Genomic DNA, 15374 nt, shown 5'->3' with positions numbered 1-15374 from the left:
CAATGTGGGATGTGGGACTTTGGAACAAACCATTTCTGATTTATAGGGGGTTTTATGGGGAGTAACACAGTTGACACTGATTACTTGGACAAACACAAAATGGATGATTTAATGTAGATGCATGAGCAAAATATTTTTTTAAACACCTTTCTCACGATTTAATGATTCTTTTGGACAAATATATATAAGAAATATAAATACAGAAACATGTATTTTAGAGCTAATCTAAAGAGCAAAACCTCACATTTTCAAATTGGACAGCACAAAAAAAGCTAATTCCAGTATAGATTATCCCAATTTTTGCAAGATAAAAGAAGGATATCTGTTGGATTTTTGTATTAAATTAATTAGAAATGTCCTCTGATTTAAAAGTGATCATTGTTTGAAGTGAAAAGATATTGAAAAATGTGTAAATGTGACATGTACCCCTAATTATAGAATGACTCAGTGACAACCGTCTAACAACGTTTTGGCAACATGCAAAAAAATTCGCAATTTGTTTTATGGTGAACGTTGTCACAAAGCTGTCACAATGTTTTTTTGTTTTTTTTTCTGCTGCAACATTTTTTTTTTTCCATAAATAAATAAATATTCCTAAATAATAATCTTGATTTAATCAATTAAAAACATACACAAAAACTAAACTGATTAACTTAAACTTTCTGGCGTTATTATTATAATATATATATATATATATATATATATATATATATATATATATATATATATATATATATATATATATATATAAATTATTTGCAGTTACATATAATTTATATTTATTATTATTATTATTATTTGTTAATAATTACCATTAATCGCTTATGCTATCATCATCAGACTTTCATAATTTATATGTAAATTTCTAAAAAAAAAAGTATATATATACTTATTAATATAAATGTAAATATGTGTACATTATCAGCATGATCAAAACTTTGCAGTAAATTTGCTGTTGTACGCAATCATGCCCTCTGTCGTCTGATCGTTAATTTATTTTTCTTTGCAAATAAAGGCATATTAATGTTTAAGAATTGTATTTTGTATTTATTTATTTATAAGTATAAGGTATTATAAGTATAAAATATAAATGTACAGGCCTTGAGGGATGTTTATTTGTTCATTTCTCAAATGTGGCATTACATGCTTTGACCCTTCAATAAAAATAAAAAAAACATTAAAATACAGTGGTTGTGATACGTATTGATACGCTGTTTATGTGCATTGTGTGTTAAGTAGTCTGTTATACAGTTTTAAAGATCTCTTTGATTTACATTACAAGCAAAATATCATACATCTTTTTGGCCATGTAAAATAACTACATCAAATTGCATATTTATTTTTTTATTCGTTGGGGCTTCTAAATATAATTAAGTTTTATTTTTCATTCGAGTGCGACCTATATATTATCACTATCATATAATCAATCAATTATAATACAAAACAAACAAATATAGACAAAATGTGTTTTATTATAAGAAGAATATAAGATTGATTATTTGTATCACAGGAAAGTTTTGACTAATTCCTGGCGCTGTCTAGTGCTGAAACACGATACGATTCTATTAATAGAAAAGAAGCTTCAAGAACATCGAAGTTAAAGCAGGTTATTAGACTAGAAGACCAATGGACATTAATGACATGTGAGGAAACCTTTGTATAATAACAAAACATACTGTTTCTGCTCATCTGTGCAGGGGAAGGCCGTGACTGGTGCGATTGCACATCGTTCAGGATTTTTAACACCTGTCTTAAACAGGTTGAACTTGGTTATTTCAACAGGGTAAGATATAAAGCACTAGCGCCCTCCTGCGTGACAGCTGCATCAATACAATGCAATATAAGATGCAGAGATAAAATCCTTTGAAGCTGCAATAATAATGATAAAAACAATTTAGCTTACATGGGAAAATAGATTTTCTTTTATGCTCTTTTGGATATATTAGCACGTTACCACAGTATTATATTGTATTTATGTTAAATAATAGACATATGTATATATTTATACAGTATAAATCGTCTCCTTGTTAAAGCTGGGCTTGCTTTTTATTATGCTACACGTTACGAAATTTGGGCGAAATTGTTTAGTGTGGAAATATCACTTTACACGTCGTTATAGGCTCATGAACATCATACTCATATGCACAAATCAACTTGCACGTGCAAAGTGTCCCCTCTGCTGGTGATACTTTAAAACTGCTACAGGGATTGGTTAAATGAGACAATGCATGTTAGAATACATTTCTTAAATTATATAATGCCATTATGACATGCTTCATTTTGCACAAACGCACTATATTTAGATTAAGGCACATATATTGATATAGTTTATACTGTAAAAGTTTTCTAAAGAGAAGAATTGCCATTAACAAAAGGAAAACATGAATAAATGCATTAATGATTGGGGAAGAAAAAACACATGAATGATTCAATTAAGGGATGTTAGACAGTCTTTGAAGCTTAGTTCTATACACTACCAGAAAATGTTCAAAGGTGGCAGTGTTATGCTTTAGAAAATAACATGTGAACTGAACTTACGTCATAAAATATAGGCTACTTCATTCAGCATGTTGCTTTCTCTTTACCACTTGTGTTATTATGGTGGATGTTGATATATGCTGAAGGATCAAACACACACATATATCAGTCTATCATTTTTCATTGTTGTGCATGCAACCGATGGCTACTGGTTTTGAAATGATAGCTTCCTTAGAGGCATGCTTTGAGGTCTCACCACAAATTATCAAATGCTCTGGGCTGCCTAATTCTGGTGCTCCAATAAATGTTTGATCCACGAACCACTAAGAGGCTGGCTGTGTACCACAAATAAATCAGAACCATCTGCTGAAATGTGATGGAGATTTTGCGGAGAAACTCTGGAGTTTATGCAGTTCTGTTCAAGCCAACCCGCAAATGAGGCTGAACCAAGCACAACCCACAAACATTTATTTTTCTTTTTTCTTCCTTTTTAATGTATTTAAAGCAAATGTTACTGATTTAAATAGACTACTGAAGCAAATCAGTAGTCCAGTTTTTGTGATTGTTTATGACATTTCTTAAAGTAGTAGCTTTGAATCCATTTTTAGTAATTCATCTGGTCAATACGTCCTTCAGTAGAAACAACTCCTAAATTATAAATATTTCTATTACACATGACATCCCACTGTTAAACCACTGAAAAATCGACAACAGGTCTAAAATAATGAGTTAGGTCTATGTGACATGAAAAAATAGTTTACTGTCCCTTTAAGACTGCGCTATTGTCATTGGTCAATGGCCATCAGTATCGTGTGCGCTTGTGCGGGTTCATTCTGCTCCCGGGGCGAGTGTTATTATAAGGCCTAGAATTGAATGCACCTGCATTGAGGGAAAAATCAGTCTGTTAAATTAGATATTGTGACAAATGCTATTTTGACTTGTTATTAGCAAATAACACAATCCAGATAAAAATGGCTGAATTACCGATGGGGAAAGGGGTATCCGCAGGAAAAATAGCAAGCAATGTACAGAAAAAAATTACCAGGGCTCAGGAAAAGGTAAGACGTTTTAACCATCAGATATATATCAAATACATCATCTCTTTCAACACGGATCTCAGTGTTATTTGCCTGACATCACAATTAAACATCTAAGGACGTCAGTATCGTCCTCTAGCGTGATGTGTCAAAGGAACGCGTCAGAGTCGAGTCTCATCCATGTAGCTACTGATTATCAGATACTAAAATACGTGCATTTGCCTCATCTATATTTGCAAATGTTTTGATAATTTTATGGATAATGCAATTTCGAAAGCGCAAACTCGCTGTTTATTTAAATGAAATGGGGCTGTTATATGGAAACGAGCCTGTTAGACTAGATTTGTGCGTTCGCGTTGAAACCAGGACGATCAGTTCTCAATGTGCTTTAAGCTTCAATTAACCCATTTTGCCTATAAACCTTCGCATTACCCTGGCCGTGCACTTCGAAATAGATGAGCGCGGCGGGGATGTCCGGATCCTTTTAACGAATTGGTTCACAAAACAAGTCCGAACGATTCGTTCACGAATCTGATCACGATTCGTCGGCTCACTCGTTCATTAAACCGAGAACCCTCACTTTCATGCATGCATGTGGTATGTGCGATTTGATATAGATTTTTTGATATACATATTTGACTCTGTGATATACATAAACAGTAGTTGTTTTTTTCGCATCCACTTGATCACACTCACTCAATGACGTTTTATCCGGTTCTTTGAACGGATCGTTCTAAAGAACCGATTCGCGGAAATGAGTCAGACTTCCCTTCACCACAGCAAATGAGCAGCTGCATCCCCCTCATCCTTTTGATTCGTCCGCTTTTGAATGCTGCAGCCTGATATTTCACAACCTTATGTAAAATACACAAACAACTTTTGTTTTAACCTCCTTGCTCAAGCCCAGAAGTAAATTGTGGTCAGACTATTGATTATTTCCTTTAGAATGGTGTTTGGGTTCTTCACACCAGCTGTCACTGAATAAGGCTACGGAAATGAAAGATTTCCTTTAAATGTTGCAGAAACAAATACATATGCTAGTCATGGTCTTTTAGCAATATATATGACTTTGACAATTTATAAATGATTTGTACAGTATTTAATAAATAAAATTCCATTTAGATCTTTTTTATGGTCATCTGTGCAGCTACAGTAGCTTGAATTGAATCTGCTACTGTCGTTTTCTAAAGAGCAGTAGTCCTTTATGTTGTAGACACACATTTACAGGATAATAGGCTCTAGATATCCAGTCTTAACCTACAGTATGTATTTCTCATCAGTGTAAAGAATCTCCCACCACATAGAAGTTCTGGGTTGTCATTGCAAATTGAAAACACTTGAACTTATTGTTCATTTAATATTTCAATAACATGAAGTACATAACTAGCAAAACTGGAAATGTAACAAACCACAATAAATGCTTTTTAAAAACATGAGCAATGTGGTCAATAATGCAATCATCTTCTCTCAGGTTCTCCAAAAGCTTGGCAAGGCAGACGAGACTAAAGATCTGGCATTTGAAGAGGGTGTGATCAACTTCAACAAACAGCTGGTGAGTGTTTTTCTTTTTCGAACTCCTATTTTTTATTTATTTATTTTTTTCATGTTCAACTGCAAGCACTGGGAATCTATTCTAGTTTTTTCTTCTTGGTCTGTGACTTTCTGTTTCAATTTTGTGTCTTGGGCTTACATAGGTTGAGGGATCCAAACTGCAGAAAGACCTGCGGGCCTATTTGACTGCTGTGAAAAGTGAGATTATCGATTGACAAATTTACACACCTAAATGCAACGACTCAAGGATGTTATGTTCTTAGCATTGCTGATTTCTTTCTTTCTCATGGTTTCCCCCAGCCATGCATGAGTCTTCTAAACATCTGTACGAGTGCCTGGATGACATGTATGAGACTGACTGGTATGGCAGAAAGGAAGTGGACTCACTTTTGGAGGTTATTGTTTTATACTCAAGTCAATGTCAGTAAAATGTGTTTTAGACTCAAACGGTGTAATTTGAGCCCCCTCTTGTCCTATTAATACAGTTTAAAATGTCTCAGCTTTGTATTTTAAAAAGGAATAATTTCAAAACAGGACAGAAAATTGCTGTTTCTTTATGTAAAGAGTAAACCAAATAATTTAGAATGTTATAAAATTCATTTAACACATAATTAAGGGCAGATGTGGCAAAAGGTATGCTCTAAAGCTTTTCTTCTTTCCATTTTCTTGTTTTTAATTCATGACTATCTGTCATTTCACCATGTTTTTATTACATATTACACTACTGTTCTAAGTTTTTTTTATGTTTTGAAAGAGTATGCTTGCCAAGACTGCATTTAATTGATTAAAGGGGTCATATGATGCGATTTCAATTTTTCCTTTTTTTTACAAGCCGTTCGTGAATAGATAAGATCCCTAAAGTTGCAAAGACTAAAGTCTCAAACCCAAAGAGATATTCTTTTTAAAAGTTAAGACTCATCCACGCCCTCATAAAACGCCTTGTTTAAACACCCCCCCCCCCCATCTATACATCACTGTGTGGGAAGATTTGCATAACACCACCTAAATGTTTTTATTTTACACCCAGAAGGTTTTATTGTTTTTGTCTTGTCCCACCAGTGTTCTGACTGGAACACAGCATCACATCTTAAAGGGCGTAACATTTCCGTCACACACCTGAGGCATTCGGCCAATCACAAAGCTCTGGGTAGCTGGCCAATCTGAGCACACCTTTCTTTTTAGACTGATGAGCTTTGTAAATATTTATACATTTCAGAAAGGTGGGGCATAGGGAAGTAACAATAATGTACCGTATGTGGAAAATAATGTTTTTTTTTTTTTACATTAAACCGCATAAACACATTTCGTTACACCAAATAATGTTATTTTTTTGCTACGTCATATGACCCCTTCAGAATTCAGAAAACAATAGTATTGTGAAATATTATTACAGTTAAAAAAAGAATTATTTTGTATTTAAATATATATTGAAATATAATTTATTTCTGTAAAGGCAAAGTTGAATTTTAGCAGCCATTACTCCAGTCTTCAGTGTCACATGTTCAGAATTCATTGATGATTTGCTGCTTAAGAAACATTTCTTGTTATCAACGTTAAAAATAGTTTTGCTACGTAATATTTTTGTGGAAATAGAGATACATTTTCTTTTAATATCTTTTTTACTCTCTCTTTTAACCAATTTAATGTGTCCTTGCTGAATAAAAGTATTAATATCCTTTTCCTTTTTCTTTCTTTTTTTTATCCCATGACCTCAGACTTTTGAACAGTAGTGTATGTGTATGCATTTTACATGTCCACCATTTTTACTTGATTTCTGCTTTCTTTGAAAGGAATGTTAGGAGTGAGGAAACAGATGGGAGGTAATTCAAGGGGTTTTGATTATTAATTAGTTGTTGATTTTATAATAGCTAGTTTCTAAACATGTAAATGCTGTTTAGCTTTTCAGCAGTAACTGCAAAAAATTATTATTCATCCACGCAAGTAGTGACACTAGAATTAGCTAAATAGTTTTACAACAATGAGGATCCAGCTGCTCTGTAGTTGTCCCGATAGGTACAGCACGTGTCATGTGTGGTTGTGTACTTCATGTATTTAAGATAGTCTTCCACCATCCTGATCTTTTGTATCTATTGTTGTGTGTGTGTGTGTGTAACAGGATTCAGACCTCCTTTGGACAGATTTCCATCAGAAACTTGTGGACCATGCACTTATATCCATGGACACTTACCTGGGCCAGTTTCCTGACATCAAAGTACTAAGATCCCAAAACGATGCTGTAGTTTAACATATCAGGCTGTGATTTTCTGTTTAATATCTGTATACTTCTTTTCAGGCTCGTATTGCAAAGCGTGACAGGAAGCTGGTGGACTTTGACAGCGCACGACACAACTTTGCTGCTGTAAACAAAGGCAAGAAAAAGGAGGGGATCAAGATCACCAAGGTACAGCCCTTTGTTTTTTACAAGACTTTTGCCATTTAGTTTCTTGTAGTCATGTTGTTGTTTTAATGTTTCTATAGTCGGTGCATATGAAGTAAGCCACTTTTTTTCCTCTTCTCTATGTAGCCAGCTTCCCTGCTGGAGAGGGCCGCCCCAGTCTGGGCTCAGGGGATCCTGTCGGCCCATAACGTGGCTCAAACGAGCCTCTCCAGGAGTCAGGTGAAACACTATAACTTAAAGGGATAGTTCACCTGAAAATAAATTCAAAAATTCTGTCATTTACTCACCCTCAAGCTGTTATCAACCTGTATGATTTTCTTTCTTCTGTTGAGCATAAAAGGGAACATTTTGAAAAATTTTGGTAACCAAACAGTTGACGGCAGCCATTGACTTCCATAGAATGAAAACAAGTACTATGGAAGTCAATGGCTGCTCTCAACAATAAATTCCTTACATTTGACTACTTTCTGAGCTATTCTGAGATACTAGCCATCATTTTAAACATTTTGCTTGGTCAATATCATCCAGAACAAATAAGTATTTTGTTATTACATGGTTATTCCAGGCATTTTTGGGCCAAATTAATGACAAATCAAATATGGCAGGTGAAGCTGTTCATCATGTTTGATTAGCTGTGGGTGAATAAGTTGAATGAACTCCATGTCGTGCAATAATGTCATTTTTTATGTTTATAGGCAGAGGAAGAGCTGGAGAGGGCACAGAAAGTGTTTGAGGAGATTAATATAGATTTGCAGGAGGAACTGCCATCTCTGTGGAACAGGTCTGGATTTATTTATTGTCTCTCATAGATTTTATTTGTGTTTAGTCTCACAGACTTTTGACCGAGGCATTTATGGTCCACATTCCAGCTAATTCTGGCTAAAAATCAGCTACTTAGACAGGAAGAACCATGTTCATCATCTAAAACAACGTGCAACTGTTCATTTACTTTATGAGAAATATATGGGTGGATAAATGTAAAATCTACAATAATAATAGACTGTTTTTTTTAACAATGCAGCAATACAATCAAATTATTGCACAGCAGTCTCTGTTTTACAGATAACATCAAAGACAGTGGAAAATGTCTAAATGAGAAGTATGCAGTTTAACTGCTAAAAGCAAGTACCTCAAGCAAAATTCAAGAGAACATATTTCACAGATTCAGTGTCATGAGCCTCTGTATTTGCCACTTTGTCAAATCCAGTACCTGTACACCCTGAATCACGGAAATTATCTGACAATCTGATTCACTCTTGCTATTTTTGTTTGCAATATGCACCAGATGGGTCATAAATGGTACATGGGTGTAGCGTCTTAGACTAAGGTCTGTTGTCATCTTGTGGAGGGCTAAGACTGTGTTTGTTCTCTTCCAGTCGTGTTGGCTTTTATGTGAATACATTCCAGAGCGTGGCTGGTCTGGAGGAGAAGTTTCACAGAGAAATGGGAAAAGTAAGGGCTCCAGCTCAACACCATCCACTGACAGAACATTGTTATTATGTTTTGTATATAAGTGTTAATAATCTAGTGAATGAGTAGTTTGTGTGTGTGTGTGTGTATTAATTGATTAATATAAATATTATTAATATAATATTGACTGTAAAATATGACTGAAAACTTCTACGTTTCAAAAGATGTTGATTTTCCATGTATATATATATATGTTTTTCCTTACAGATTAATCAAAATCTGAATGATACGCTGGAGGAATTAGAAAATCAAGATATGTCCAGGTTAGTCAAATGTATATGCAGCATACATACTTAATGTTTACATTTATAAGCACTGCATTGTCTTCATTGTATATTTTAACCATGCTGGCTCCTTTGTAGCTATTTTGCCTCAAAATGGTGTGTAAATTGTGCATATGGCAATAATTAGTATTTATACAATTAAGTTTATACAATTAAATAAATGAACAAACCAAAAACACCACTCTCACAGAAAAACAGGTAGCCAAGGGGTGAGGACATCAACAGCCCAGAAGAGGTAACGGTAGCCCTACAGTGCTGTGTGATTGAGTGTGTGTGTGTGTGTGTGTGTGTGTGTGTGTGTGCGTGTGTTCCGTACCAAAGCTGTTTGTGTGCCCTCAAGTGCTGCCCACTTAGACAGGGGTTTGTCTTGTGCAGTCTGTCTGCAGTCCTAAGAGTTCACTGCATGAACAGATTGATTTTGCACAGGAAGTATCTGCGTCTGCATGAATACCTGTTAATTTTGGTACTATCCTAAGTGTAGTTACAGAATTTCAGTTCTGGCTTGGAAGTCTCCCAGATAAGCTGTCGGTCACACTGGCCATCTAAGACTAGGACTTGCACTGTGAAGCATTGGTGCTTGCATTGAGCCTATTCAAAGCATGACACACAGGGGCACTTTATAGCCATGATACTGTATTTCATTATTTTTACTTTATGCTGCAGTGACAAAACACAAGATGCCAATCACACACTGAGTCCAGGAGGACCGGCAGCCATACCCAAATCACCGTCCAAGGTATGCATTTAGAAAACACCAATGCATTGTACTTGCATGTAAAATAACACAGCCCTGCATCTTGAAAATTTTTTTTGAAATTTGGTGATTATCAGCATATATTTATGTATCGGCTTTAATGCTCTTAAAATATCAAAATAAATGTGACCCTGGACCACAAAACCAGTCTTAAGCCGCTGGGCTATATTTTTATCAATAGCCAAAAAAACATTGCATGGGTCAAAATTACAGATTTTTCTTTTATGCTAAAAATAATTTGGATATTAAGTAAAGATCATGTTTCATGAAGAAATTTTGTAAATTTCCTACAGTAAATATATAAAAACTTAATTTTATTTTAGATTTAGATATTGTCATATCCTTACAAACCATACATCAATGGAAAACTTATTTGTTCCACTTTCAGATTATGTATAGATCTCAATTTTGAAAAATTGACACTTAAGACTGGTTTTGTGGACCTGGGTGACAATATCAAAATATCAAAAGCATTCATAAGTAAATGACAATTAAAACAAGGTATTCAATGAATTTAGCTTACATTAAGCAAAGGAATTGTATCAGGACACATAAAATAATGTAAAATTATGTGCTTAAGCAAAACAGCACTATTTTTGGAATCAGTACCCCAAAATTAATAATTGCTGTGATTTGCCAGTATTAAAGTGATTTCTAAATAAAATATGAAACCTATTTCATTTTTGTGTTTCTAGCTAAAGCCTATGGTTCCTCCACCTCCTAAAGTTACTCCATCAAAGGATATGAAGCAGGAGAACATTATCAATCTGTTTGGTGAGGCAGCAGCCCCAAACATAAGTGTCACTTCGCCAACACAGGTCTGCAGTACTTTCTTCTCTTGTAATTCTCGTCTTTGGGCTAATTATGTTACTAGTAAAGACACCAGGACTTGCTTAAATACGCAGTTTGAAAACTGACTTCCTCGCAGTTGGAAACTCCAGCTGGAATTTGAATAGTAGGATATTGAATCTGAGTTGGAATGAAGGGGTTTACTGAATTAAAATGCAATAAATATTGTTGGTATGAAGAACATGGCAACAGCAGGTCACTTCTCAGGTGTTCTTTTAAAAGTTTCCATCTTTTAAGTCTGTTTGGTGTTTGGCTCCACTTGGGTAAATTGTTAAATTGGTAGTTAATATTTTAATATTAAAATTAAATACTTTTCTATATATGGAATAGAAATGTTGTAATAATTAACACAGGTAGTAATTAATACTGAAAAATAAACATAACACTTCACATAGAATAAACATTTCTTGGAATGTAAATCTTAAATACTTAAATACTTTCTTAAATTCAAATTTAAATCCTACTTTTTGGCTCCTTTTCAAACTCAGGATTCAAATCTTTTGTTTGATAGTTAGACATTATGCTCTTTTATATATATATATATATATATATATATTTAGAAATCTGTTACCCTTGCAATATGGTCACATTTACCATTGTTCTGCAAATTGTCATGGATGAATTGCAGTCACTTCAATAGGAATCTACGTAGTCTGAAATTTCAAAAAGATTTGTCCACTAAAATTTTGCAACAGGTTTAATTCAGTAAAACAATTTTTCCTGCTTATTAACCAACAGAAACCTTCTCGTCTGAAAGTGACAATTGAGTTTTTTTTCCTGCAAAATTTCACAGGAATTTTCTTTCTTTTTGTCAGTATGATGCTCCAGCCACTGCTAATCTTCTGGATATGGATCTGGACTCACTTCAGGCTGCCACCACACCAGCCGCACAGGTCTGTCAGATTTAGAGGAACTAAAAACTTTTTTTTTTTTTTTTATTTAACTTTCATTCAATTTAGCCCATAGCAGTGTTGCAGTACTCAGGTTCAGGCAAAACCAGACCAGTTCTGAGCCCAAGGCCATATTTTCTATATCTAGTAAAGACCAGCTCATTCAAGTATGAGTCTATGCCGAGTCTTAATGCTCCTGAGAATATGAAGTCTAGAGAACTGGATTCTGAGTCTGGTCTCGTCCAAACTCGAGGACTACAACACTTACAGTATGTTTAAATCATGCATTATAACATATTCAAAGTGTGCATGCAATGGAACATCAAATTGACAAATCTACTTTGTCTAGTCATTCATTTTACTTTGCTTTTATGCTTTTACACAGCCTTGGGAGACTTGGGAGGTGAGTGTGCTTTTATGTTCGCTCATAGTTGTAGTGTATAGCAGCATACATAACCTTTCCTTTTAATTCAAACAGGATCCTTCACTATTTTGAAGAATTTAGCTAATAATATTCAGTATATGTAATGGTTTGGGAAGTCTGTCAGTTGCAACAAAAGCTATTCCATTTAATTTCCTTTCACTGCAAAGCTTTCCAGCATAAAGATTGTAAATGTCTTTCTGTCCTGCTTTAGTAACTGTCTGTCTAATATTAATGTTGCATGTCCCACATCCTTCCATAGAGGCTATATGACCTCCAGTATTGTGTGTTCAGCTGCAGAAATGCTCATCTGTGTTTTACACTCTCTCTGGCTCCTCATTCTTTCTCCTCTCTGAATGATCCCTGCTCATGCTTTTCCCTGCTCCCACATGTACCCTTTCCCACCATTCCCCTCACCGCCAAACCCACCCTCCTCCCTGCCTCTGTAGCAAACAGAGAAGGAAGCTGAGGTCCCTCAGACATGGGACGATGATGGTACCCAGCCTGGGCACTCTGGCTGGGGCGATGATGGTACCCAGGCTACCTGGGATGATGATGGTAGCCAACCTGATGGCTCTCAGCCTGTGCAGGGGAATGACAATGATTCTACCCAGCAGGCCCAGGGGTGGGACGATGATGGGGCTCAGGTACAAAATTCATAGCGCAAGCTGACAGGAGCTGAGCTGTGCTATATTGAGGTCGCGCTCCTGTAGGAACCTGTGGATGGAGGCGAACAGTTGCTCAGCATGGCAAAAGGGAGAATGCTGGTAGCAGAGCTAATAGTAGTAATAGTAGCTGAGTAGTTGTAGTAGTAACAGCTACAGCTGGGCTTGCTATGTTATGAGGATAGCTGTGTAATACGCATCTTTTTGTTCTCTTTTTCAATTCTTTGCTCTCTCTTGGTATTTCTACCTCTTATTCTTCAATCTGTATTGGCCCTCTCCTTCTCTATCTCCCGGTCTTTTCTTTTTGCAGGTCACAGAAAAGGTAGCTGTTACAGAAGAGGCAGTAGCTGAAACCATAAATGAAGTAAGTGATGAGTAAGTAAATAATATAAGGCATAGCATACGATCCAAAAGTGTAAAATCTGATCATCCAACCCAAGGCAACAGCATAAAGAACAAAGAGGAAGTCCATAGGCGACTCAAACCCTTTATCAACATACACTACTATTCAAAAATGTATTTATTTTTGTTCAGGAAGTATGCATTAAACTCATCAAAAGTGACAGTTAGGACATTAATAATGTTACAAAAGATTTCGATAAAAAAAAAAAAATGTTGTTTACCACAAAAATGTTCACGCTTTCCACATAAACATTATACAGCACAATTGTTTTGAACACTGATAATAATGAGTTGCAAATCAGGCTGATTTCTGAAGGATCATGTGCCAATGAAAACTGGAGCTGAAATTTATCTGTCATCACATAAAAAAAGACGTTTATTAAAATATATTAATATAAAAAACACTTATTTAAATTGCTAAATTTCATATTATTACTGTTTTTATTATATATGTATATATATATATATATATATATATATATATATATATATATATATATATATATATATTTATGTTGTTGTTGTTTTTTTCCTTTTTTTTATCTAATGTAGCCTTGGTGAGCCTTGTATTAAAAAAATAAATAAATAAAAAATTGAAGGCTAATAAGTGAGTTAGGACTCCCTCTGGTGGACTGAATGAGCAGCTGCAGACCCCCAGAGCAGTCCTAAACACCTACCAAAGTGTAGCATTAGCTTGTCAAACACCAAGCGGCGCACCTTTCATGTTTTGATGCTAATTATTAATATAATACTTTAAAAAGTATAATGCTTATCTGTTATTTATTTACATTTATTGTTTAACCCAGACTGCACAGGCGACCACAGAGAGCACAGAGAGTGTAGAGATGCCAGAATCCTTCCTGTTCAAAGTGAGTGCGAAATTATGTTTCAGTTTAGCTAACATTGTTCTTTTAATTAACTAACATTGTTCTTCATTAGCAGAAGAAGTGAGACATGTATTTGTGTGAATATAGGTGAAAGCAATGCACGACTACAATGCCAATGACTCTGATGAGTTGGAGTTGAAGGCCGGAGATGTGGTGCTGGTTGTAAGCTATGAAAACCAGGATGAGCAGGTTAGTAGAGTCGTTTTGATCAGTTCATACCCAAAAGATCTTGGTTTTAGCATCACTTAACAGTGTTTCTGTGCTTACAGGATGAAGGGTGGTTAGTGGGAGTCAAAGAGTCCGACTGGATTCAGCACAAAGATCAAGGGAAAAAAGGAGTCTTTCCTGAAAACTTCACCCAGAGGATGTGAGGGGCTGTGATCCACTTGACCTGTTGTTAATCCTTCTGTATAACTCCTTATTGTTTCCCCTCAAAATGCAGACAAAAAAAACACTGTACTACACTAACAAATGCACAGTCACAGGCAATCTGCTGGTTATGTTTGTGGAAGTTGTTGACAGGTTAGTCTTTGCGTTGTTGTCACCATGTATCATATTTGTCACGGTGCAAATATAAGAAGATTGGAACAACCATTGATAAAATAAGTTGTATTCTGTTAACTAGTTTCGCCTTGTTTAATAGATGGAGTAAAATACCCAAAGTAAGTCTTTGCTGCAAATGTTTTTAGACTAGACATTCTTAACCATGTCCCATTTTGTGTGGAAATGTTTTAAAGTCAAAATCCCAGATGAGCAAACAAACTGGTGAGAAAACAGTCTCTATAGTGTAATACTGAGTACTAGCTGCATGCTATATATAGTAATGTCAAAGGTTGAAGTAAACAGTATTTATTTTTAAAAGGTGATTAATATTCCTCTTGAGACTGGAATGCACTATACAGCTTTTCAAATCTAAACAGATTTTAAAAAGCACACAAAAAACACTAGGCGTCGTACACTTGCCATCTTTGTAAATGGTTACAGAGGAAAAACTGGACATCAAACACTAAATAACTGAGGGGCATAAACTAAAAACGACTTTAAATTAGCTCCGAACACAACAAACTTACTGTTTCTAGGAGATGCACTCTTAAAAATAAAGCTGCTTAAGAGGTTGCCATAAAATAACCATTTTTTGGTTCCACAAAGAAGTATTCAGTCTAAGATTCTTTAAAGAACCATCTCTTTACTAGCTTTTTATAATCTGAAGAACCTTCTTTCCCCACAAAGAAAATTTTGTGAAACAGCAAGGTTCTTCAGATGTTAAAGGTTCTTTATGGAACCATTT

The 15374-nt window shown here is 35.1% G+C and overlaps 1 protein-coding gene across 3 annotated transcripts; it reads left to right on the top strand.

The window, feature by feature from the left end:
* The first annotated feature begins 3285 nt into the window (after positions 1–3285).
* On the top strand, positions 3286–14752 carry LOC127965588 (myc box-dependent-interacting protein 1). 3 transcript variants are annotated; one of them, XM_052566439.1, is made up of 20 exons: positions 3286–3536; positions 4987–5067; positions 5210–5264; positions 5367–5461; positions 7183–7278; positions 7360–7467; positions 7591–7683; positions 8160–8245; positions 8841–8916; positions 9142–9197; positions 9409–9453; positions 9882–9954; positions 10668–10790; positions 11637–11714; positions 12097–12114; positions 12582–12779; positions 13108–13161; positions 14006–14068; positions 14174–14275; positions 14356–14752. In XM_052566439.1, the coding sequence occupies exons 1-20, from the start codon at positions 3450–3452 to the stop codon at positions 14455–14457; spliced, it is 1689 nt and encodes a 562-aa protein (XP_052422399.1). In that variant the 5' UTR covers positions 3286–3449; the 3' UTR covers positions 14458–14752. The 3 variants fall into 3 exon arrangements, with proteins under 3 accessions (XP_052422399.1, XP_052422400.1, XP_052422401.1); XM_052566440.1 differs by lacking the exon at positions 9409–9453; XM_052566441.1 differs by lacking the exon at positions 12582–12779.
* The last annotated feature ends 622 nt before the right edge of the window (positions 14753–15374 follow it).

The sequence above is a fragment of the Carassius gibelio genome, chromosome B9 (assembly GCF_023724105.1).
Source record: "Carassius gibelio isolate Cgi1373 ecotype wild population from Czech Republic chromosome B9, carGib1.2-hapl.c, whole genome shotgun sequence".
Taxonomy (NCBI): domain Eukaryota; kingdom Metazoa; phylum Chordata; class Actinopteri; order Cypriniformes; family Cyprinidae; genus Carassius; species Carassius gibelio.
The sequence above is the reverse complement of the archived record's forward strand: the minus strand, read 5'-3'. Positions and strand labels throughout refer to the sequence as shown.